The sequence below is a fragment of the Antechinus flavipes genome, chromosome 3 (assembly GCF_016432865.1).
Source record: "Antechinus flavipes isolate AdamAnt ecotype Samford, QLD, Australia chromosome 3, AdamAnt_v2, whole genome shotgun sequence".
Lineage (NCBI taxonomy): Eukaryota > Metazoa > Chordata > Mammalia > Dasyuromorphia > Dasyuridae > Antechinus > Antechinus flavipes.
Genome location: NC_067400.1, coordinates 201604855 through 201631574, shown reverse-complemented (window position 1 = coordinate 201631574; position 26720 = coordinate 201604855). Strand labels below are relative to the sequence as shown.

General features: G+C 34.7%; 1 protein-coding gene across 2 annotated transcripts in view; it reads left to right on the top strand.

Moving 5' to 3' along the window:
• The window catches only part of BEND2 (BEN domain containing 2), a 59741-nt gene extending 33735 nt beyond the window's left edge, over positions 1 to 26006 (top strand). For both annotated transcript variants that reach the window (XM_051984425.1, XM_051984426.1), the window contains exons 9-11: positions 1316 to 1538; positions 3072 to 3275; positions 25018 to 26006. In XM_051984425.1, coding sequence (XP_051840385.1) covers positions 1316 to 1538; positions 3072 to 3275; positions 25018 to 25163 — 573 coding nt within the window. In that variant the 3' untranslated portion in view covers positions 25164 to 26006. The remainder of the gene's footprint in view (positions 1 to 1315; positions 1539 to 3071; positions 3276 to 25017) is intronic.
• The last annotated feature ends 714 nt before the right edge of the window (positions 26007 to 26720 follow it).

Sequence of the window (26720 nt, the reverse complement as noted above, 5' to 3'; positions counted from 1 at the left end):
ATGGAAAAGATAATTTGTATGTCATAGACAAATAGTGTCTTTTTTGTTATTAAGCTTCATTAATATTTTTTCTGCATTATATCCTAAAATAAAAAGATTAGTACGATTTAAGCCAAGGGCTTCACTAAATGAATATAGGCATCTCAAATTCACTATGTCCAAAACAGAACACATTAGCTTTCTTTTCTCAAAGTTCTACTCCCCAATCTTTCTTTTCTCAAAGTCCTACTCTCCAATTTTTTATTCTTTTTTTCCCCCAGTGTCATCTTCAACTTCTCATTATTATTAATTTCATAGCTACCAATCTAGTTCAGGTCATCATCCCTCTTTACCAAATGCATTATAGCAGATTTCCAATTAGTCTACTCCCTGCTTTAATCCTACTCCAGTCCATCTTCCTTACAGTTACTACAGTAATTTCCCTAATATATAGGTCTTTGTGCATTTATGTGTTTTCCCTTCCTTCCCCAACTTAATAAATTTCAGGTTATATATAGGTTCCTTTTCTTGTCATTTAAAGCTCTTTATAATCTGGCTCTTTTTAGGTTTTTTTTTTTTTTTTTTTTTTAGGGTTATTTAAAACTTGATTTCTTATCACATAGGCTGTAAATCCAGCCTTATTGGTCTTTTTGCTATTTCTCATATCCAGCACCTCTCTCATCTTTGTGTTTTTTACATTGTATGTCTCCTTGCCTGGAAATATTCTTTTACTTCTTTCTGCCTTTTAGAATTCTCTCATCCATCCTTCAAGGCTTGGCCCAAAGACTACTCCTATAGATAGCTTTTTTTTGAGTCTTCTTCTCTAAGGTTGTTTCCTAGTCATTTTCAGTCATATTCTCTAACTTCTTGTGATCCATTTGGGGTTTCTTTGGCAAAGATCCTGAAGTGGTTTGTCATTTCCTTCTCTATCCCTTTCAGATTTCCTTCCATATATTCTTGTACATTCTTATTCATTTATATATTGTCTCCTGATTAGAATGAAAATTTCAGAGTAAAACATAGTTTCTTGTTTCTTTTTGATGCCTGCCTTTACACAGTGCTTAGCACATAGTAAGTGCTTGTTGATTTTTGTAGGTGGAAGTGTCAACTATCCTTTGTCTACCACCATTTCCTTCTTCCATTCCTTTATTATTCTTTATCTCTTCCTACTCTTACTTTTCATCAAATTATTGCAAAAATTCAACCTCATTCCTCAAAGTCTGTTCATTCCTGGGTAGTTCACTACCAGATACATTTTAAATTTTGAGTTTGGTGGATAGCCTGTTATTAGCATATTTGTTGTAAAGCTTTCTTTAATTACAGTTTTGTATTTTAGGAGGAAAGTGAAAACAAAGATATACTTCCAGTCACCTCAGAGCAATCTGTGTGTGTAGACATGAATTATAATGATAAAGGTGGAGAAGTCAGTTCTCAGGTGTCTCAGAAAGTGCCTGCCTTAGGAAGAAATGGAATACAAACTTCAATATGGGACAGTAATTTGTCACCTGAAGTGCCTCAAGCTTCTTCATCTAAGAAACTGCCATCTTTAGAACCAATGCGTAAGTTCCCATGTTTTATCCATGGGATTAATTATCAGGGGTGTGTGTGTGTGTGTGTGTGTGTGTGTGTGTGTGTGTGTATGTTTCTTTGGAAAGAGCATTAGATTTGTGCTGTTGAATAGTTCTGGCTCATAACAAAAGGGGACACAGTTATTTGTGACTTTATAAGCTAATTCTATAAAATCAGTTTCTGTTTCTCTAAGATAATTCCCCCCAAAAAATGTTACACAGATTTTTGGTTAATGTAAAGTTTCACAACTTTTTTTCATAAATAAAATGTGGACTTATCAAGTTTAGTTTTTAATCTGTATCACTATGACCATAGATAGATGATGATAAAGGGATAAGACAGTACTCTATTTATTTTATTTTAAATAACTTTTTATTGACAGAACCCATGCCAGGGTAATTTTTTACAGCATTATCCCTTGCACTCACTTCTGTTCCGATTTTTCCCCTCCCTCTCTTCACCCCCTCCCCCAGATGACAAGCAGTCCTTTACATGTTGAATAGGTTACAGTATATCCTAGATACAATATATGTATGCAGAACCGAACAGTTTTCTTGTTACACAGGGAGAATTGGATTCAGAAGGTATAAATAACCCGGGAAGAAAAACAAAAATGCAAGCAGTTTATATTCATTTCCCAATGTTCTTTCTTTGGGTGTAGCTGCTTCTGTCCATCCTTGATCAATTGAAACTGAATTAGCTCTCTTTATTGAAGAGATCCGCTTCCATCAGAATACATCCTCAAACAGTACTGTAAGATAGTACATTTTTGGATCATACAGCTGAAAAATGGAAACACTTCTAAAAGTAGTGTTTTAGTTCAGTTGCTAAAATAGTGTTTTAGTATTTTACTGTTGACTTTTTAAAAATAACTTGAGCCTAATATTGAGTAGAAAACATAACTTTGAAACCTACCTTTTTTATATCAAAATGGGGAAATAAACAGAAACATGTACAGCAATGGCTCTTATCCCATGCAAATAAGTTGTATACACTTCTTGTTTTCTCTAATCAAGGAGGTGACATAGGGGCAATATACTAACATCTCTTGCCATGAAGGTTAGGTCTGTTTTTCCTGTAAAGGTATAATATTCCATAAACCTTATTGGCTCACAGGACTAAGGATTCAAATTATTGATTTCATTTTCTCATCCCTGGAGTTCTATACAACCAAGAGGTGGAGGGACTCCTGAGGCTTGACTGAGAATAGAAGGCTTGGTTGTGATAGAAGCTTCACTCAGCTAATTCAAATCTAGAGCTCTTGATGCCTATCCCTGTTTAATATTCTCTTGGCATAGCTAAATAAATGATCTTTTGTTTACTTTTGAATGACTTGTAAACATCTAATTTTGTTTTAATATTAAACATAAACTACCAAGGTACCTCTATGAGCCAGGTTCAGCCCAAACAATAGGATTATAAAAAGCAGACCCATTTGTTTTTATCTTGGCTTTTTAGAAGCATGTTAATTTTTTTTCAAAATCAACTATAGAAATGTCTTTCTCTTTTCTTTGTGCTTCTAGAACTTCTTGGTTACCCATGGAGAAATGTACAGTTGCCTTTTTCAGTTATCTATGTGGCAAAGGGAAAATCTCGTCCAGAGCTTTCAGCTCGATACCTTATTCGTCATCTCTTTACAGAGGAAGTATTGGTAAAAAGCAATGTATATGGCAGCCTGGAACGTGGCATGTGTCCACTTGACTGTAATAGGATTCATGCTCTCAGAGGTATGTTATAATTTAGAGAGATTCTAGTAAATAAAAACATTTTGTTTGGGAAAAAAAAAAGAAGCAAAAAAGCACAAATAAGCTTTTTTTATGTTTGGGGCCAGAAATTGAACTCTTATTTAACTCTGCTTGTAATTTCCACTCAATATATCCTTTAATTAGGATCTTAATCAAGGAAGTTGTTAAATAGTTTTGGGGAAAAGTTTAAATGCATTGATTTACTAATTCAGTGAATGAAGCATTTGTCAAGTCCCAATTTTTGGTAGTCACAATACAAGGTATTGGGAATGCAAAGACAAAGCTAAACACAGTTTCTGCCCTTAAGAATTCTTGCATTCGCTGAGTAAAGTGTTTCACACACTTTCTTCCTGTTGGACCTTTTAAATTCAAAGCAAAAGTTGAATTAATAAAGTGACACTCTGACCATTAACCTAGAGATTTTTCTTACAAAGGTGGTAGAAATAGGAAAAAGTTCTTGTCAGTTATTCTTTTATTCATTATTCTGTTCTACTCCTGAAAATATATATGGCCACAGAATAGTGCTTTTCATGCCACTAGTAATTGTTATTCCTTGCTGTGCTCTTTTTTATATTAACCATTTTGTTCCCCAATGTATAAATAATATACAATCTAGAAAATTATATTAGTAGTTTAAGAATCTAATATTATCTACGGTCATCTTGCCATCTGGGGGGGGGGGGGCAGGGAGAGGAGGGAAGGAGGGGAAAAATTGGAACAAAAGGTTCGGCAATTGTCAATGCTGTAAAATTACCCATACATATAACTTGTAAATAAAAAGCTATTAAAAAAAAGAATCTAATGTTAAATTTATTATTTGTATTTTTTTGGCACTAGGAAACTAAGAAAGACAAAAGGATAAGGACTATGATGGAATATGGGGATACTGGACCCCAACAATATATTGAGGTTTTGGAACTTTCCCTGTAGGATCTAGCAAAAGTTGGGGAATGGGGATTTGGACCCAAAAATATATTAGGATTTTGGGTCAGTGGCATAAAGTGTCTCAAAAGAATTTGTAAGCTTAGACTTTCTCCAAATCAAGAGGTAAAGATTTTATAATTATTATGTTTTTTACTGGCAGGCTGAAAGGAAGTTGGACATTAACAAGGAGAAAGACTCTGGTGCTAAGTTCCCTAGTAGCATGCACAATTAACCAGGGATGTCAACAAAGGAAGTATTATAGTATTAGTATAAGCATTGTAATGTATTAGGCATGGCAAGTTCTCAAATAATTTGCTTCCATAAAGTGGGCAGTTCCCAATGAATCCTACAAAGATTGGGGAATTATGCCATTGACTGGCAGGCTAACCCTAAAAAAAATTATCCTCCTAAAAGGAATTAGGTCTAACATGAAGAAAGACTCATTTGGTTGGACTAAATTCCTTAAGAATTTGTCTGGTAGATTCTTTCAGAGGGGAAAAATAACCTGGGAGCTGACATCATAACATCATAACTGACACCATAACAAGGTCTTCTGATTTGATATAGTAAACTGTAGAATCTTGATGATTTTGTCAACTCTAGGAATTCAACAAGGAACAAAAGGCCTATTTAAGAACAGAAGGTCCACTTAAAAAAATGATTGTATCTGAGCTCCTCTGTACTTGCCTTAGGTAGTAGCTTGGACAATAATTCCGATTCTTTCCAGTCAAAACCCACTTAGCTATCTAGGACCTCATCAACTAGACTTGTGATTTCACTTGTATAGGAAAACTTTTGAAATTAACTATCTATACCAATATAGGTACTTTTCTGCAAATTATAGTCTTAATTGTATCCAATCAAAAATCCAAATTATATTAAACCCCTGAAGTTGAATTTCCCTTGTAAGTCTATCTGTGGTCAACAAAATCTTTACTGAATCTTTTTGCTTTGACCTGCCACTGCATTCTGCCTCATGGTGTCTTTCTTCCCATCCCCTTCCCTGTGCCTTATGTTGTCTTTTTTCTTCGCACATCCTCCCCCATGCTTCATGGTGTTTTTCCTGCTTCTTATAGATAACTAATTCTTTAGAGTGCTAAACTCATCTATGGATTTTTTCTGCCAGTCAATGGCATATTACTGCTTCATGGAGTATGTCCTTTCACCTGGTTAATTGTGAGCTCCCCTGGGGAACTTCTCTGTTATTATTAATTGTTACATGCTCTCCCAAGTCTATTTCATATTTAGCATTCCTGGTGTTTATTTTGCTTTTGCCTGTACCCTCTTCTCCTAAATAAACCTACCTTTTGCCAAAGAGAATGGCCATTGTGAATTCTTTACATGACCAATCCCCAACATTTGGTGCCAATTTCCATCCTCAATCTCTTCATTTGGTGCTAAACCTCAAACACATCAGGGATGATAGCATAAGAAAAAAACAAACGAAATTAAGGGGTGAGAAAGAAATTGGGGGAGATAGAAGAGGTAAATTATCTCATATAAAAGAGACAAGAAAAAGCTTTTATAATAGAGGGGAAAGAAGGGAAATGAAAAAGAGAACCTTATTCTCATCTGAATTGGCTCAAAGAGGGAAGGAATAGCATAAACACTCAATTGGGTAAAGAAATCTTTCTTACCCTATAGTAAAGTAGTGGTAAAGGGGATAAGAGAAGAGGGGATGGGAGTTGATAGAAGGGAAGGTAGATGAGGGGAGAATGTAGTCAGAAACAAAATACTTTTGAAGAGGAACAGGATGAAAGGAGAGAATAAATAGGGGGGAAAGGCTGGAGGAAAATACAATTAGTAATATAATTTGAAAAAAAAATTTGAATCGAGTTTTTCTGGTAAAGACCTCAATTCTCAAACATACAGAAAACTGAGTAAATTTATAAAAGTAAGAGCCCTTTCCCATGATAAATGACCAAAAAAAAAAAAAATCAGCAATTTTCAGATGAAGTAATTGAGGCCTTATTTATTATCTATAGCCTTATTTTTTAAAATGCACTAATTCACTGTTAATTCCAGAGACCCTTAGGACTTGACCCCCTTCCATCAATGTACAGTATAAAAGGCTTTACGTAAGCCTAAGACCTAGGCAAAAGATTAGTTTAGTCTTCAGAGTCCTAAAAATCTTGGCCTGATCAGGGTGTGCTAAGATTGCCTACTTCCTCTCCCAGTGAGCAGACGGGAGGTAGCTCAAATACTTAGGCAAAGTAGGCCTTCAGACAAAAGAAACTCAAGTCTCAGAAAGCAAGAGAGTGAAAGGTTTTATGGCTGCAGTCAAAGAAGCCTCCAAGGCTGAACTGCAGATCAAGATATCATCTACATACTTGTATTATGCCTCATACCTTTCACTGACTCCTTACTCTGATTAGAAATTTGCTCTAAGAGAAAAAAGTAGAGACATGATTATAATATAATATAATCAGTCAAACCTAATTCTTTAGGGCCTCAGTCTGAAAGCACATACATGACAGCATCTTTATTTCTGACAACAAATCATGAAGTTTCTATCTCATATCCAATCTAACGAATAATCAAATAGGAAGCAAAGAAACAGAACTGGGAAACTGAGTCAGAAAGATTCTGCCTTAAACAGAGGCTAAAGTCTTCCCAGCGCCTGCCCAGATAAGACATATACCTGTAAGGCATCCCTCTGAGTAATTTATGACATTTCTCTGCAATAGTGGATTACTGACTTAATGATCCATCAGGCGATCATATCCAAATTTGAAACTCAAAGCAATATTAGTTATAGTCCCAAGAGATTTCATCTCAATAGCAAGTATCACCAATCAGAGGCTTCGGGTCTATATAAAAACAAACAAACTAAAAAATCTTACAAACTATTGTGCATAACCTATAAGATGTGCCTTGCTTTCAAAACCCAGTCAAAACTAGTGCAGGGATATCAGGTTAAAATTCTCTCCTGAATACTTCAAGAAATCTGTAGGTCATATTTGTTATCATATTCATTAAACAAGGAGACCATAATGCACTTAAATAAATATTAAATAATTTGCTGAAGACAGATGGAGACCTTGGTAGAAATAATCGTTTTCAGAGAACTTGCAGGTCTAACAAACCTCTTAAAAATTTCTTGCCAAGCAGTGGAATCTTTGATATAGCATCAAAAATGACCTTGCCTTAAGGCAGCCATAAACTTGAAAAATAAAAACAAACATTCAGTTATTAACACCAAGTAAATATAAGCTATTCCTTTAAACAATAAAAAACAATAAATGTTAAAGTAATTTTATTTAATCACTGGGGGGAGGGAGGCAGAGAGTGGGGAAAGGAGGGGAGAGGATAAACTCCAGTGAGTAGAGTTTGTTCTCTCACTTCTAAAAAATAGCTGCAACCAATATGGGGAGGGAGGGTGAGTTAAATTTCCTTTCCAAGCTGTTAGAGCTTTCCCTTTTCCCTTCCCCTACTCCACATGATGTCTCTTCTAACTCCACTACACTTCCCAACCCCACTTCTCATAGTTAACTTTTTTAGGGTGCTAAGTTCCCGCCAGGATCCAGTCCATCAGTCAACGGTATGGCCCAACCTCATGGGTGTCTCCTTTTCCCTGGCAAATGGCAAGTACCACTAGGAGCTTGCCCTTTCCATAATAAATCTACATTTTACCAAAGATAATGGCCAATTCAAATTCCTCACATGACCAAACCCCAACTTTGGTGCCTATTATCATCTGGTGTCTACATAACCCATATAATACCTAATAATTTTTAGGTTTCAATATTACAGTAACCTCAATTTAATTAGCAATTTCACAATTTTCATAAGTGATAGCCAAATAAACATAACATAGCTATCACAAAAATGGATAGGAATCTCATGTTATTTACAGTCATTTCCAATTTTAATGTACATAGCAATTAAAAAGTTATTTTAAAAAATCAGTACTTGTGATTACTAGATGTTCCATTCAAACTATCAATTGCTTTTGCAAATCAATCTTGTCCCTTTTTTTTTAAATAGCTTTTTATTTACAAGATAAATGCATGGGTAATTTTTCAGCATTGACCCTTGCAAAACCTTCTGTTTCAACTTTTCCCCTCCTTCCCATCCCCTCCCCTAGATGGCAGGTTATATATGTTAAAGTATATATTAAACATAATATATTTATACATATCCATACAGTTATTTTGCTGAACAAGAAAAATCTCTGTCCCTTGTTTTTAAAATCCTCTTTGTTTTTTTAAATTTTTAAGATTCACAGTTTGGCTAATATCTAAATAAATTTGGACCAAATTTCATAAAACATATACATATGTCCAGCAGAGCTTGGCACCAAATTAAAGCATAGCTCATAATTTTTGCAAATTACCCAATATACATTTTATAAATCAACATATTTCATCTAATTAGGGGATACAAACATGTGATCCCCTAAGATAAGCTACCAGAACTTTGTTTTAATAACCTATTTTTTAATCAAATCAAATCAAATACAGCTTTAAATTTCTAGTAGTAATATTTCAATATTTACACACAAATTTCTAAGCCCTTGTGCTTAAAGTAAACAAACTCACAATCCTAGCACATACAGTGATTGTCTCATATGATTGTAAGAGATCATCATAAAATTTACAATCCATCTTTATACCTGAGGAGGTAGCCTTTAAGCTCAACATTTCTGATATAAAAGCCAATCATTATAAGTTATTCCTGTTTAACAAGGTTGTAGATTATCAGTAAGCTGATTCCTTCATTGGGACCTATGTAACTCAAAGGTTATTTCTCAGAGATAATAATCTTACAAAATAGTTTTAAGAAGCTTAACAAATTTACAATTTAAGAAGAATTCCAGAAGAAACCTCCTCTTCACTTACTGTCTGTTTACTTTGATTGACATCAGCTTTCTTTGTTCTCTTTTAACCTCCTCCCATTCAGAACTGCATACTCTCAAATCTCCATACTTTTAAAATGCAAAGCTTTTAAAATTTTATTTTATTTATTTTTTTAAATAAATTTTTATTGACAGAACCTATGCCAGGGTAATTTTTTACAGCATTATCCCTTGCACTCACTTCTGTTCCGATTTTTCTCCTCCCTCCCTCTCCCCCTCCCCCAGATGGCAAGCAGTCCTTTACATGTTAAATAGGCTACAGTGTATCCTAGATACAATATATTTGTGCAGAACCAAACAGTTCTCTTGTTGCACAGGGAGAATTGGATTCAGAAGGTATAAATAACCCCGGGAAGAAAAACAAAAATGCAAGCAGTTTATATTCATTTCCCAGTGTTCTTTCTTTGGGTGTAGCTGCTTCTGTCCATCCTTGATCAATTGAAACTGAATTAGCTCTCTTTATCGAAGAGATCCACTTCCATCAGAATACATCCTCAAACAGTATCATTGTTGAGGTATATAATGATCTCCTGGTTCTGCTCGTTTCACTTAGCATCAGTTCATGTAAGTCTCGCCAGTCCTCTCTGTATTCATCCTGCTGGTCATTTCTTACAGAACAATAATATTCCATAATGTTCATATACCACAATTTATTCAACCATTCTCTAATTGATGGGCATCCATTCATTTTCCAGCTTCTAGCCACTACAAATAGGGCTGCCACAAACATTTTGGTATTTTTAGTATCTCTTTGGGTTATAAGCCCAGTAGAAACACTGCTGAATCAAAGAGTATACACAGTTGGATAACTTTTTGAGCATAGTTCCAAATTGCTCTCCAGAATGGCTGGATATGTTCACAATTCTACCAACAATGTATCAGTGTCCCTGCTTTCCCACATCCCTTCCAACATTCCACATTATCTTTCTCTGTCATTCTAGCCAATCTGACAGGTGTGTAGTGGTATCTCAGAGTTGTCTTAATTTGCAATTCTCTGATTAATAATGATTCGGAGCATATTTTCATATGGCTATAAATAGTTTCAATTTCTTCATCTGAGAATTGTTTGTTCATATCCTTTGACCATTTATCAATTGGAGAATGGTTCGATTTCTTATAAATTAGAGTCAATGCTCTATATATTTTGGAAATGAGGCCTTTATCAGAACCTTTGACTGTAAAAATGTTTTCCCAGTTTATTGTTTCCCTTCTAATCTTGTCTGCATTTGTTTTGTTTGTACAAAAACTTTTCAATTTGATATAATCAAAATTTTCTATTTTGTGGTCAATAGTGATCTCTCATTCTTCTTTGGTCATAAATTCCTCCCTCTTCCACAGGTCTGAGAGGTAAACTATCCTATTGTCTTCCAATTTATTTATAATCTCATTCTTTATGCCTAGGTCATGAACCCATTTTGACCTTATCTTGGTGTATGGTATTAAGTATGGGTCAATGCCTAGTTTATGCCATACTAATTTCCAATTTTCCCGGTAATTTTTGTCAAATAATTCATTCTTATCCCAAAAACTGGGGTCTTTGGGTCTGTCAAACACTATATTATTAAAGTTATTGGCTGTTTTGTCCTTTGAACCTAACCTATTTCATTGATCAACTAGTCTATTTCTTAGCCAATACCAGATGGCTTTAGTAACTGCTGCTTTATAATATAATTTTAGATCTGGTAGAACTAGGCCACCTTCATTTGATTTTTTTTTCATTAATTCCCTTGAAATTCTTGACCTTTTGTTTTTCCATATGAACTTTGTTGTTATTTTTTCTAGGTCATCAAAATAGTTTTTTGGGAGTATGATTGGTATAGCGCTAAATAAATAGATTAGTTTAGGTAGTATGGTCATCTTTATTATATTTGCTCGCCCAGTCCAAGAGCATTTCATATTTTTCAGTTGGTTAGATCAGACTTAATTTGTGTGGAAAGTGTTTTGTAGTTTTGCTCATAAAGTTTCTGATTTTCCCTTGGCAGATAGATTCCTAAATAGTTTATACAATCAGTAGTTACTTTAAATGGAATTTCTCTTTGTAACTCTAACTGTTAGGTTTTGTTAGTGATATATAAAAATGCTGATGACTTATGTGGGTTTATTTTGAATCCTGCAACTTTGCTAAAGTGTAGATTGTTTCTAATAACTTTTTAGTAGAGTCTCTGGGGTTCTCTAAGTATACCATCATATCATCAGCAAAGAGTGATAATTTGGTTTCCTCATTGTCTAATCTTATTCCTTTAATCTCTTTCTCAACTCTTATTGCCAAAGCTAGCATTTCTAATACAATATTAAATAGTAATGGTGATAGTGGGCAACCTTGTTTCACTCCTGATCTTATTGGGAATGGTTGCAGTTTGTCCCCATTACATATGATGCTTAGTGCTGATTTTAAATAGTTGCTACTGATTATTTTAAGGAAAAGTCCATTTATTCCTATACTCTCAAGAGTTTTTAATAGGAATGGATGTTGGATTTTATCAAATGCTTTTTCTGCATCTATTGAGATGATCATATGGTTTTTGTTAAATTAATTATTAATATGGCCAATTATACTGATAGTTTTCCTAATATTGAACCAGCCCTGCATTCCTGGTATAAATCCTACTTGATCGTGTTGTATTATCTTGGGGATGATTTTCTGTAGTCTTTTTGCTAATATCTTATTTAAGATTTTAGCATCAATATTCATTAGGGAGATTGGCCTATAATTTTCTTTCTCTGTTTTCAACCTACCTGGTTTAGGTATCAGTACCATGTCTGTGTCATAAAAGGAATTTGGTAGGACTCCTTCATTCCCTATTTTTTCAAATAGTTTATAAAGCATTGGGGCTAATTGTTCTTTGAATGTTTGGTAGAATTCACATGTAAATCCATCTGGTCCCGGGGATTTTTTTTTTTTAGGGAGTTGATTAATAGCTTGTCCTATTTCTTTTTCTGAAATGGGACTATTTAAGCAATTTACTTCCTCCTCTGATAATCTGGGAAGCCTATATTTCTGGAAGTAGTCATCCATTTCGCTTAGGTTATCAAATTTATTGGCATAAAGTTGGGCAAAGTAACCCCTTATTATTTCTTTAATTTCCTCTTCATTGGTGGAAAGTTCTCCCTTTTCATTTTTAAGACTACTAATTTGATTTCCCTCTCTCGTTTTTCTAATCAGATTGACCAATTTTATTGTTTTTTCATAAAACCAACTCTTAGTTTTATTTATTAGTTCAATAATTAATTTCTCCTTTTAATTTTAGAATTTCAAGTTTAGTAATTGATGGGGGTTTTTAATTTGGTCTTTTTCTAGCTCTTTAAGTTACAGGCCTAATTCATTGATCTTCTCTTTCTCTATTTTATTCAAGTAAGCCTTTAAGGATATAAAATTTCCCCTTATTACTGCTTTGTCTGCATCCCATAAATTTTGGTATGATGTCTCACCATTGTCATTATCTTGAGTAAAATTATTAATTGTGTCTATAATTTGCGGTTTCACTTAATCATTCTTTAAGATGAGATTATTTAGTTTCCAATTACTTTTTGGTCTATTTACACCTCACTTTTTGTTGAATGTAGTTTTTATTGCCTTGTGATCTGAAAAGAAAGCATTTACTATTTCTGCCTTCCTCCTCTTTTTCTAATTTAATTTTGAGGTCTTTATGTCCTAATATATGGTCAATTTTTGTGTAGGTTCCATGAACTGCTGAAAAGAAAGTATACTCCTTTCTGTTACCATTCAGTTTTCTCCAGAGATCTATCATACTTAATTTTTCTAATATTCTATTTACCTCTTTGATTTCTTTCTATTTGTTTTATCTAAATCTGAGAGTGCAAGATTGAGATCTCCCACTATTATAGTTTTGCTGTCTTTCTTCTCACAACTCTCTTAATTTCTCCTTTAGGAAGTTAGATGCTATATCACTTGGTACATATATGTTTAATACTTATATTGCTTCATTGTCTATAATACCCTTTAGCAAGATATAGTTTCCTTCCTTATCTCTTTTAATTAGATCAATTTTTGCTTTTGTTTGATCTGAGATAAGGATGGCTACCCCTGATTTTTTGACTTCACCTGAAGCATAATAGATTCTGCTCCAGCTTTTTACTTTTACTCTGTATGTATCTCCCTGTTTTAAATGTGTTTCCTGTAAACAACATACTGTAGGGTTTTGACTTTTGATACAGTCTGCTATCTGCCTCCTCTTTATGGGAGAGTTCATCCCATTCACATTAACGGTTAAAATGACTAATTCTGTATTTCCTGTCATCCTAATATCCCCAGATTATACTTTTCTTTTTCTTTCCCTCCTTCCCTTCTTCCCTAGTATTAAACTTATTGGTCCCACTTGTGTCACGCAGCTCTCCCTCTTTAGGATTCCTCCCTCCTCCCTTTAAATCCCTTCCCCTTTCTTGTACCCTTCCTTTATGACTCTTTTTCCTTTTCCCTTTTCCTCTCCCACTTTTTAATGAAGTGAGACAAGAATCGCTGTAAAACAAATATGTCAATTATTTCCTCTTTCAGCCAACTCTGATGAGAGTAGGATTCACACAATGTTCCTCCCCCTCTCTAAGTACCGTCAGATGTGATAGGTTTCCTTTGCCTCATCGTCGCATGTAGTTTCCCTCTTTTTATATCCCTTTTTCCCTTTTTTTGACACTAACCCCTTTCCATTTCTACTTCCCTTTTTTATCTTATATCGGTAAAATCAAATTAATCATATGGTTTTTATGTATATCCACAACAGAAATACAGTTCTCAAGAGTTCCTTTTACCTTTTTCTACTTCTCTTGAGTCCTGTTGTTGGAGATCAAATTTTTTGTTTAAATCTGGTTTTTTCCTTAGAAACAAATGGAATTCCTCTGTTTCATTTAATGTCCATCTTCTTCCATGGAAAAAAATACTCAGCTTAGCTGGGTAGTTTATTCTTGGCTGCATTCCAAGCTCTTTTGCCTTTCGGAATATCTGATTCCAGGCCCTTCGATCCTTTAATGTTGAGGCAGCCAGATCTTGTGTGACCTTTATTGTGGCAGCTCAGTATTTGAACTGGTTTTTTCCTGGCTGCTTGTAAAATTTTTTCTTTAGTCTGAAAATTCTGAAATTTGGCCACAATATTCCTCGGAATCTTTATTTTAGGGTCTTTTTCAGAAGATGTTCGATGAATTCTTTCAACGCCTATTTTATCTTCCAGTTCTATTACTTCTGGGCAGTTCTCTTTGATGATTTCCTGTAAAATAGTATCTAGGCTCTTTTTTTCATCATAATTTTTGGATAGTCCAATGATCCTCAGGTTATCTCTCCTAGATCTGTTTTCCAGGTCTGTTGTTTTTCCAAGTAAATATTTGACATTTTCCCAATCTTTTATTTTTTTGGTTTTGCTTGACTGATTCTTGATATCTCAATGAATCAGTCATTTCTATTTGTTCAGTTCTGATTTTTAGTGAGTTATTTTCTCCATTAACTTTTTTTTTTTTTAACTTCTTTTTGTATATGTCCAACTGAGTTGTTTTGCTCTATGGAATTTTTTTCCATTTCACTAATTTTTTTTTTTTTTTTTAGTGAGTTATTTTCTTTTTCCAATTCACAAATTCTGTTTCTCTGCACTTCTTGGGAGTTTTTTACCTTTTCTAATTCACATTTTAGGAAGTTGTTGCTCTCTTGCATAGCTTCTCTTTCCTTTCCCCATTTTTCTTCTAGTTCTCTTTTAAGGTTTTTAATAGTCTCTTCTAGGAGAGCCTTTTGTATTTGAGACCAACAATTGTCTGGAGACTGTCTGCTATTATTCTCTTCAGGGTTGAAAAGTTGTTCTCTTTCTGTATAGAAACTATCAAGTGTTCTTTTGATTTTTTTACTCATTTTGTTAAAGCCTGTAGGGTCTGCCTTCAGAGCCAGGAGGTTACCAGCTTCCTCTGCAGAGCAGTGAAAGGTGTATGGACGGGTATCTTGTCCTGCCAGCCGGCTACAAAAAGCAGGGAGTACTGGAGTGCTCTGGGAAAGAGTTCCCCACCTGGGAGTAACTCAGGCCTGCAGGGCCAAGCTGGGAAAGTGCCCTTCAAAGGACCCCCTCTGGGTGAGATAATGACTGCCCTACGGCTAGACTGGAGCAGTGAGAGTTTCACTTCCCAAGCCAAAGCCTGCCCTGGGGCTGTGGGTATTAACAGTTGAGCAGTGAATGGATTTGTAGGGATCTGAACTGTCTGCCCGGGAAGCACAATGTGCTGGGGAAGTTCTGTTGCCCCAGGCTGTGCCCCACTGTCGTGCAGATTAGTAACTGCCCCCGCAAAAGCCCCGAACTGCTGGATGTGGCCGCAGGGCTGCGTTAAAGTCTGCCTGAGTCACTTCCGGGTTTGAGTGGTTACAGCCAGATCTTTTTAGGTTCTGGCGTTTTTTAGAGTACCTTCTGTTTCAGACCTTAATCTCTCTGCCAGTTTACTGCTTTGTAGTCAAAGCAGAGCAGTTAGCCTATAGCAGAGTCGTCTCTATAACTTCTCTAACCACAGAGATCTCCCCCGCCCCTGGTCTGCTCAGGACGCTAGTCTCTCGCTGCCTGTGCTAGTCTGTTCCTGGCCCCTCAGGACAAACCTTTCCTGGCGATCTTCCAGATTGATGTATGGTGGTAAGTTGTGTGCTTCTAATCTTCATGAATTTAAGCAGTGAAGAGCTATTTTTGAGGCTGAATTAAATGGTTATGAGGGGAATGAGAGGAGCTTAGAGAGTTGTGTGTGCCTTCTCTGCCATCTTGGCTCCACCTCCCTAAAATGCAAAGCTAATGAAGATAAGTTTTTATTCTTTTTTTTCCCTCTGTAAATCAGAAAAGACTTGTGGACTAGGCTGTTTGTTTTAAAAGCAGCTTTTCTGCTTTTTAGCTTTTCTGGGGTTTTTTCTAAAGTCAGTGCAAAAGTATTACAAATTATATAAAACTGCTTTTACTATCATACCTCAAATAACAAATTTCACTGAACTGATTGAGCAGTTTCTTTCTCTCCCTCTAACCCCTTAGTCCATGTGTCCCTGCTGCAGTCAGGGAATGAGGGAAGGAGGAAGAAAGAGAAAGAGACTCTCTTTACTCTATGCACTATCCTCCTTGTGGAAGCCTTAATTTAGTTGAATGTGTTTCCAAATTACTTTATATACACTTATTTTATATTTACATATATTTATCTCAATGTTGGTATTATATGTTGGTCACATCTAGAAATCCATATAAACTTACCAAATATGAAGCAATTAAATCCAATAAAGGAGTTAATACTCATATAACATTTGTCTTATCCTAGGCACTTTTGCAATCTTGAAATGACCAATTGCCAAACTCTCCATCATTGCTCTCAAAAATTAGCTAACTTTTTCCTGTAGCCCCCAGCTTGGCCAGAGCTGAAGTTTACAGGAGAAAGTCAAACCTACCTCACAGAACAGACATGAGACATTCATTCTGCATAAAGACATAAGCACAGACAAAAATTACATGAAAAAGGACCATCCCTTCCCTAGACAAAAGAAGGAAATATCAAGTGCACACTCTGGTGATATTTTAGATTTTTTTTGATCTGAAGATTTGGTTTGGACTATTATGTGCCTCCAGTCTCATGGCTTGAGATCCTGTAACACACAGAGCTGACTTCTTGACTTGGATCTCCAGGCCCAGAGGGGTTGCCCCTGTTCAGCAGTCATCCAGAGCGCTCCTGCTTTGTGCCATTTATCAGGACTTCTTTCTGGCTTACTAGGCAGCACCCTTAAACCTTGGATCACCATGCCTTGATGATTCCAAAGTCCCCTTCAGCCTAAGGACAACCCAAGAACACAGGCAATATCCTGGGGAAAGTAACTCTGATCTGCTCCTTCTCCTTCCCTCTGATTGATGTGCACACAAGTTACCTGATTGTTCATTTGCCCTCGAGCTTCTTCTTTAAACTTGTGCTCCTTTTTGTATTTGGATGCCTCTCTTCAGGCCCATAGTCCACAGAGAGGGAGCCTGAGGGTCTGATCTCAAGGATGGTCCAAGAAAACCCAACTTGGCACCTGCCCTGCATCAGAACCCCAGTCATCTCTCTGGGAAATCACAGTTCCCAGGCGAGCCCTCATAAGCTGTGAGGAATGCAGGTTAGACTCCCTTACCCAAAGTGACTACTCAAAGGCATCTTCAGATACAAACAGGAAGTATTTATTTCTTTCAAGGAAAGGCCCAAGCACACCTGAGCAGATATAGATCTTTTCAGCTCCCATCTTCCCAGCATGTGCCTGGTATAACAAAACAGAAATAGTGAATCTGATTAAATAGCAAAACACCCAGTCTTTTCATTTGATGGACTGAAAAGGAAGTAACCATTATTGACCAATGGCCAGCAATGATAACTATTTCCTATGGGTCACACAACTTCCTGAAGCTTAGGCCCAAAGTGTGACCTTTTCTGCCCTATAGTCCTCTGAGAATAGGGATCATGTGACTTCCTGAAATTTAGGCCAAGGGTGTGATCCACTGCATCTCATAGACTTTTTGAGAAATCTTCACCTGGTCCCATTCAGAACTATGCCCAAAGGCTATAAAACTGTGCACATTCTCTGACCTAGCAATATCACTATTAGGTCCCTATCCCGGATATGCTAAGAAGCTGAGATTATTTTAAGGTCTGGAAAAATTTAGTTCCCGTCATGAATTGTTTTAGATATGCTAACAAGACAATTTGGGAAAACTGACCTGATTATGATTGACAATAGACACAGGATGGGGCTCATTTTAGCAATTCCTGAGAATAAGCTGATTTAGAATTCTCATCAGGAATGGATAGCATTTTACCACTCTATCCCAAAAAAGAAAAAGAAAATGGACTTATATGTACAAAAACATTTAAAGCAGCTCTTTTCTGGTGGCAAAGAATTGGAAATTTAGGGAATGCCCATCAATTGAAGAATGGTTAAACAAATTGTGGTGTGTGATTATGATAAAATACTATTATGCTATGGGAAATGCTGAGCATGATTCTCTTAGAATTGGAAAAGATTTCTATGAGTTGATGCAAAGTGACATGGACTGTGTACAAAGTAACAGCAAGATGGTCAGCTGTGAATGATGTAGCCATTATCAATACAATGATCAAACAACTCTGAAGGACTTATGATGAAAAGTGCTATCCAACCCTGATGAGAACTCTAAACCAGCTTATTCTCAAGAATTATTAAAATGAGCCCATCCTGTGTCTATTAGCAATCATAGTCAGGTCAGTTTTCCCAAATTGTCTTATTAGCCTATCTAAAACAATTCATGACGGGAACTAAAATTTCCCAGATCTTAAGATAGTCTCAGCTTCTCATTATATATCTTGTCACTTCCTAGACTCTGCCCTTTCCCCTTCTTCCTTCTGACTCTATATTAAAAGTTGCCCCTCTCCCACCCCAAAAGCAAGTTCCTTAATCAGTATGACACTGCTTTGCTAAGCTGTATTTGGCTAAGTCCATGAATTAAATATAACAAATGACAAACTTTTGTAATCTTTAATGCATGTCATTGTCATGGTTGGTTCCTGTCACTAACCACTATGTTTTCCCAAATCTATTTCATATTGTCATTTCATATGATGCTGCCCCTTTTTTTCACTTTATCCTCAAATTAAAAACTAGTAGTAACTGAATACAGCTTTTGAAGTCTTGAGGGTTGTTTTTTTTTTTTTTTTTTTTTTTTTTTGAGGGGAAGGTGGTTTATGTTTTCTTTCACAACATGACTAATATGGGAATGTTTTGAATGACTATATATATATAACCTATATTACATTTCTTGCCTCCTCAGTGAGGGGATGTATAGAAAGGGAGGAAAGGAGAAAATTTGGAAATCAGAGTTTTAAAAATAAATTTTAAAAATTGTTTTTACATGTAACTGGGGGGAAAGTAAAATATAATATTTTTTTAAAAAAGAAAGAAAGAAAGAAAGCAGGTTACCTGCTGTAAAAGTAATAACCTCTGAGTTATAAATGTTGAAGCACAAATTGAATTTGTCATGGATGTTGCAGAACATTAGAAGGAAAGAGAGTTGGATTGAAAGACCAAAAATCACATTTAGATCTAATGATTCTTTAAGATTTTTGAGTCAGAAACTCTTCTGGGAACTAACAGTCATGCATGAAAATGTCTAGTCACTACAGAAGATTTTTAATTGTAAGTTCTTGGAAGGGAATGGCTTTAATTTTGTATTTATGTCCATAGCATCTGCAAGTATCTTACATTTATATACTTTTTGAGTCTGTTGCAAGCATAGGATGGAAATTTGTTTAAGAATTCTATATGTATTCTCTTTGTAGGAATTACCATTTTTACAGTCAACAAATACCTTCCCATCATTCATATTTGGTTTAAAATCTAATTGAGAAGTTAGAACTATATATAGTTCCATGAACTTGGTTCTTAAAGAAGATTCAAGATAGTATTAGGTTCACTGTTCTTACAAATCCTGTAACAACAAAATTTTAGATGTTTAGTTGTTATATATTATACAATTTAATTCAACATTTAAACCATCAAAAGATTTCTATTTTTCTGCTTTTATATAGAAAGACCCTTAAAGATTATTGGTAACAGACATATTGTGATTTAGAAATGATATCAATATTGTTGCCCTTTTAAATGAAGACTTATAAAAATAATAATTGTTATAAATTCATGTGGTTTAAGTCATTAAAGGCTAAATTATATTACTCTGGGGCAGACATCTGCAGCCTCTTAGAAATACAATGCCAAGTTGTTGACTCCAGTGCTCCACACATAGAAGGAAGGGTTTTCTAGTGTAAAAGGACAGAAAGGTCTCCCAATAAAAATTCCTTAAGGTTCATTATCAATCCCTATTTTTAGTGCAGAAATCCTAAGGGAAAACTTTCATATGAGTATTGAAGAATTGAAAAGTTCTAGTCCAGCCTCTTCATTTTGAAGATGTGGAAACTGAGGGCCAGAGAGGTTGACTTGTCCAAAGTGGTGTAGAGAATAAATGGCAGAGTTGGGATTCTTCCCCAAATCACCTGACAGCAGGTCCCACATTCTATAAACTTGAGTGTCCAATACTAGAGACACAATCATTGCTTTCCTATTAATACTTACCAAAATAAAATGAGAATTTTAATGGGGATAATTTGAGATACTCTGAGGGACAAGAAACTGATGAAATGTTCTATTTTTTTATTTTGTTGACTATGGTGTTGATAAATCCTAATATGTCGTACCTAGGATTTCATCAATTCAGGGAGCTCCCCATGAGGAACTTCCTTTTTAGAAGCAGCTCAGTTCATGTAAGTCTCTCCAGGCTTTTCTGAAATCATCCTGCTGGTCATTTCTTACATAATAATAATATTCCATAATATTCATATACTACAATTTATTCAGCCATTCTCCAATTGATGGGCATTTACTCAGTTTCCACTAAACTTACTCTTGAAGGAGGATAAGGATTCTGAAAGACAGAAACTAGGCATGGAAAGTGACCTGTGTGTATGCCCAGTGACAGGAAGTTTCATGTCTCATTTAAAATTTATTTCGTTTTGGCTGGAACATAAAATGAAGTGAAGGAAAGTAATTTGAAATAGAGTTGAAAAGGTAGGTTTAAGTCAAATTTTGGGGAGTCCTAAATGTTAGGTTAAGGAGATTTTATTTTATCCCAGAGGTTATCAGAAAGTGACTAAAGTATTTTGAGCAAATTAGTAATATGATTGGGCCTATGCTTAAGGAAGCTTATTTGGGCAGCGCTTTTCATAATCACTGTTACCACAGTGATCCTCTCTTCCAATTCTGCCCCTCCTACAACAACCTCTTGTTATCCTCACCTAGATGATTAGGATAGCCTTTTTTCAATGCTTCTCTCTGGGAAATTCTCCTCACTCCCCCAAAGAAAAACCCATCCTATTCATTTCTGCCAAATTGAACTTCTTTATTCATGTCTAATTTCATCAAATCTATTGAGTAAAAATAACCTGGTATTCACATTTCTTTATTAATTGGCACCCTCTAGCTTTGCATCCTCATTATTGTTATTTATTTGTGTCTAATTTTTCATGACTCCATTTTGGAGTTTTCTTGGCAAAGATACTGGAGTGGTTCGCCATTTCTTTACTGTACTTAAAACAAGGATTCTTACAAGGTGCTAACTCAGTGGAATTGATAAGACAATGGTTATCTATTTTACAATGGTGATTAATAGTTCTCTAGTTCAGTACACGTACTTAGTACTTAATATAGTTCTATAAGATTCATACCTATGATGATGTAATTAAAATAGAGCATATAAAGTGGGACAAACTCGGCCAGGGTCAGAGCCAGAGAAGACAAGAGGACTGGAAGCTGGAACTCAGTCTCTCAGAGCCAAGAAAGACAGATTCATTCACTTTATCTCACACCCCATGGTGGCTGGCCTCCTGCACTTCACCCACTAAGACCAAGGCCAGTCTGAAAGGCTCTCCAGAAAGCTGCCCAGCCCCAAGCAAGGAGACAATAAAGAATTTTGACTTTATCCCTGGCTATTCTCGTGGCGATTACTTAACTGAAAAGAAGGCTGCTCCAAGACCTCCAGAAAACTAACAAGAACCTTATTTTTTCCAGCTCATTTTACAGATGAGGAAAGTAAGGTAAACAGGGTAAGGTGACTTGCCCAGGGTCACACAGCTAGTATGTGTCTGAGGCTAGATTTGAACTTAGGAAGATCAGTCTTCCTGATTCAGGCTTGGAGCTCTTTCCATGTACCACTTCTCTGTCAGTGTTTTGTACTACTGTCTTCCATCACACTCCAGAAAAACTGTCATGCACATCCTAGATTTTTCTGCCTTTGTTCATAGTCTTTGGTACTCCCTCCCACTCTCTTCTATACCCCTTTTAATTTGTAACTTTCTTAATGTTTCTAATGTTACCTGTTCCTTGGAACTTTTCCTTGAGTTTCCCTAATTGGTAATAATTTTTGACATCAGAACTTAAAAAGCATTTGGCTGAGTGAACACATCAACGGTTATTAAACCATATTTGTTTACACATTAATTCTTTATTGTATACTAAGTTCTACAAGAGCAGGACCATATGTTCTCTGAACTTTGTATAGAATTCAGCACAGTGGACCCATACTTATTGAATTTGTTAAATATCTTCTTCCTGAACTCTCTTACTCTCAGTGGTACTGCCATTTACTCATTCACTTGCTTGGTTCTCCCTTTGGAGAACATTTGGGTTTAAGAGTTGAAGTAGAAAAAAAGATAATTTAGTTACAGAGTAAGATCTGCTCATTCTGTTTGCACAGTATTTACTGCATTTATTTTATCTTTTCACTTCTACCAAGGTACAAGTTCCACTTTTATGGACTATGTATTTCAATAGATATATCACAACTCCCTTTATTCTCTTATATCAACCATATATTATTGCAAGATTAATCTTCCTTGTAAAGAAGGAATCTAAATTCCTTAGATTTGTTCTTAACAATGGTATTAAAAGCTTTCACAATAGAGCCTCCCTTTACTTTTCTGAACTTAGCCAATTTGTATTCTATGTTTCATCCACTTTAGACTGCTTAATTTCTCACATATATGCCTTCATGTTATTCTTTAATATTTGGAATGTTTTCTATCCTTAGAACTCCTACCTTTTAAAATCTTTACCCACACTTTTAAGATCTAATTCAAATGCCACATGCTACATGAAACCTATGAGCTTCATATGTGACTCCCCTCCTTCCAGTCAGAAACGATCTTCCTCTTCCCCCCAAACCTAAGACTTGACATGATGCTTTGTACCTCTCTTGCACATTTTTTCATGTATTATTTTCTATTTATCTTTGAGGCATAGGCCCTTACTAGTTTTCAAGCTCATTGAGAAAATTGTATCTTATTTATTAATATTTATAAATAATTTTTATTAATAAATTAAATCATTAATTTATTAGTCTTCATCTCTTTCCTAGAACTTAGAACGGATAGTAGGAACTTAATTGTTGAATGAATACAAGGCATGAAAAACTCCTGTTACCATTACTCTTTTCCAAAAACATGTAATGGGTTCTCTCCAAAATGTAATGTTCTTTTGTTCGGTTTTCTTGGGGTCTCTGGGAGCAGCCTTCATTTCAGTTCAGTAATCACCACAAGAGTTGCCAGATATTAAAGTCCAAATCCTTTATTATCTCTTTCAAAGTCTTGTCTCTTTTGCTGTGGCCCAGTTAGCTTTCTTAGAGGCCTATCTCTCTCCTTGGTTCTGAAAGGTTCTGCCGCCAGTCCTTTGCCTCTGCCAGCTTCAGCTTCTAGCTCCCTCCGAATGTCCATCCTGTCTAAAGCTCCTAGCTTATATGTTCCACACTGAGTATACACCAATCATTATATCACAACGAAACCATTATTTGTTGTAGGATTAAATCAATGCTAAACTAGATTTAACCATTGTCTCCTCAATTCCACTGACTTAGTACCTTGTAAGAATCCTTTGTTTCAAGTTCAGAGTTCTGGCCCATAACAGCATATACCCCTACTAGTTTTCAAGCTCATTGAGAAAATTGTATCTTACTTATTGATTTTTATTAGTTTTCCTCTCTTTCCTAGAACTTAGAACGAATAGAAGGAACTTAATACAGGATTGTTGAATGATAAAAAGGCATGAAAAACTCCTGTTACCATTACTCTTTTCCAAAAACATGTTGCATTTCCTTTTTTTACCATTAGATGGAAGGAAGGCATGTTTCTTCTGTAAATTCCTAAATTAATGGATTAAAAGTGATATAACTGAAACATAGATATATGTTATATGAATGTGGAATGAAAGATTAGCTCATTCCAGATTAGGGAAAAGGCAAGAACTTGTGGTTTTAGTTAAATCTGTAAAATCACAAGTAGTATGAAAAAGACAAACAGACTGTTCGCTGAATCCTGAAAAATTAGCACAGTGCAAGAGAGTACCATTTGAAATGAGTGAGATAAGTTTATAACAAATAAAAAAGAAAGTCACTTGACCTTCCAAATGAGGAGTTTGGACTAGCTGATATCTTCTAGCTTTAGATGAAATTTTATGTGTGATTTCATCTAATTGGTAGTAAACATTAGGACTTTTTACCCTAAGAATTAGGATTTTCCAGAAACACAAATTTATGAATGACAAAAGCTTAAATAATTGCTAAAAGAACATGGAATGTGCCTAATTTTTAAAATTGATAACAGAAAAGAAAATTCCATTTCCACTAACGACCAAACATTTGGATCTTTTGTATTAGTACTAGGAAGAGTCAGCCTCCTATGGATCTGAATATAGGAACCCTTAATTTATTTGAATTGAATATATAAATAGAACAAAGATCAGAAAAATCATCACATATGATTCTAAAACTACCAAATATACATGCTGTCCCTTGTATTAAAAACTAATATTATATATTTATCATCAGTAAAACAGTTTACTCTTATGCCCCAAACCGTGACTATTAACTATGCCCAAGAAATAAAATAAAACGTGAAGCCACGTGGAGAACAAGCTTCTTATGTAACAGCTCTCTAACCTGTTGAACCTGTTACTGATCACAGATACATTTGACCAACTTTTTCATTGGCTTTGTTAACCCTGTCTAAAAATTGGGGCTAGTCTCTTCTAGCTCTCATTTACTTATATCACTATTCACTTTACAAGCATGTTTTTTATATAGCCACATCTAGATACACACACACACACACACACACACACACACACACACACACACACACATTTCCTTTTTTGGTAATAGACTTCCACAAGTCTGTGTCACCAGGATATTATTTATTAAGATATGTCTTGCCATTTGAATGTTGACAAGTGGTTTGTCATTTTGATGGTCATAGCTGAATAATTATAATTGAAAGAATTTGTTGCTGTCATTGTAGACATTTTTAATAGCTATGAAAGTATGAATAAACCTTAAACTTGTTCCACATCATACTTCAGTATTACAGAATAACTTGTGATATGTTTGGGGTTTTTGCCATCAGACTTTCTTCAGGAGAACTATCCATCTTATGACCTTACAGAAACTGGATATGATTGGAAAGCATGTGTGGCTGCCATCAATAGTACAATCCGAAGTCTTCGACATGACCATAAGAAGGCCACAAGAGGATTCCATGGGAAAACATAAACGAATGAGAAAAATGCTTCATAAAACCCTTCTGGAGTAAAACCACATGAGATAACCATTATCACAGTGGATCATTGTTTCAGTCATCCTACATATGTTTCCTTATGTATGTGTCTCAAGTTCTGATTTTTAAAATGTGTTGGTGCATTGGCAATGCAGAATCATAGAAAATAATAATGAAACCCGATTCTTTGTAAAGTATAAATTGTATCATAAAAGTGAAACATTGGATATTCCACAGGCTATATAAAATGGTTTGCTTAACTTCTTTTAATTTAGGTAGTTTTTAATGTCATGAAAGGAATAAAATGCTACTTCCAAAGAAGAGTAACTTAAAGTATCTAAAATGAAGGTGCAGAAACTCTTTGGAACCATAGTTGGAGAAATATGCCATATTTATGATAACCAAGGAACTTTATTTCAAAATTAACATTTAATTATTGAAAAGAGTTATAAAGTTTATATAGAGCGAAAATTCCTTTTAAGCTTCTTGAAATTGATAAATTTAGAAGCAATGATCATATTCTTTTGCTGGATTCATGACAGCATCTAGTTCATTAAACCCTAGGACCTTCATTGTTGCCAGTCAATTATTTTCTTACTAGTACTAGAATGAACATGAAGAAAAAAAGTTTTGGTAGTTATTTTAGTTCAATTTGAATAATTTGATTTTTCAAGAAAAAAATCTCATGAAGAATGAAAACTAAATTTAGACTTCTCTATCAAGAGTGATTTCTAAAATGCTTATATAAACTTGTTATGTTTTCTATATTATCTCTACAATACTATTTAAGTATATACATTTTAAATTAATTAATAAAAGTTTTAAGAAATGTAATTTGGAGAGGGTTTTTTTTTAACCAGAAATTCTTTTAATAAAAGGTTGATTTTAAAGTATCTATTTAGAATTATTAGTGGATTTTTCACCTCACTAAAATAAAATCACTACTTTCAGTATAAATTAAGATTTTATTTCTAACTGAATAAAATAATTTATTTTCAACAAAGTATTTGAAAGCATAATATGTCAATCATTAAATATTTGTAACTTGGTATTTATATCTGTGAAACATTTCTGTTGAATGTTAATTTATTTCAATTATAACAATACCATTCACTTCATCTACCAGTTGGAATTTAGCAAAGCTAATTTTTATAATAGTCTCAAATATTCTTCAGAAATGTCTAATTTGCCTCTTAGCAACTCCGTAGCTTTTGATTATATCCATTTGTTTAAGATGTGGTCTATAACTTTAACTTAATAATTTAAGTAAAATTAAATTTAGTTTTCAGATGATGAACCAAAAATGTAGTTTTGAATGTGTTAGAGAAGAATTAGAACATTTATTTGTAAATCAAATCAAATAATTATGGTAAAAATGGATACTTTTTATGTGACAGCTATAGAATAGATAAATTTTTATTTTTTGAAAATTTAAATTCAGAGTATTTTAGTAATAATAAAATATATTTTAGACTTTTTTAAAAGGACAAAATCAAGAGATTCAGGTATGGAAGATGCTTTTTTATTGATATGTTAAATAGAGCTAATTTGGC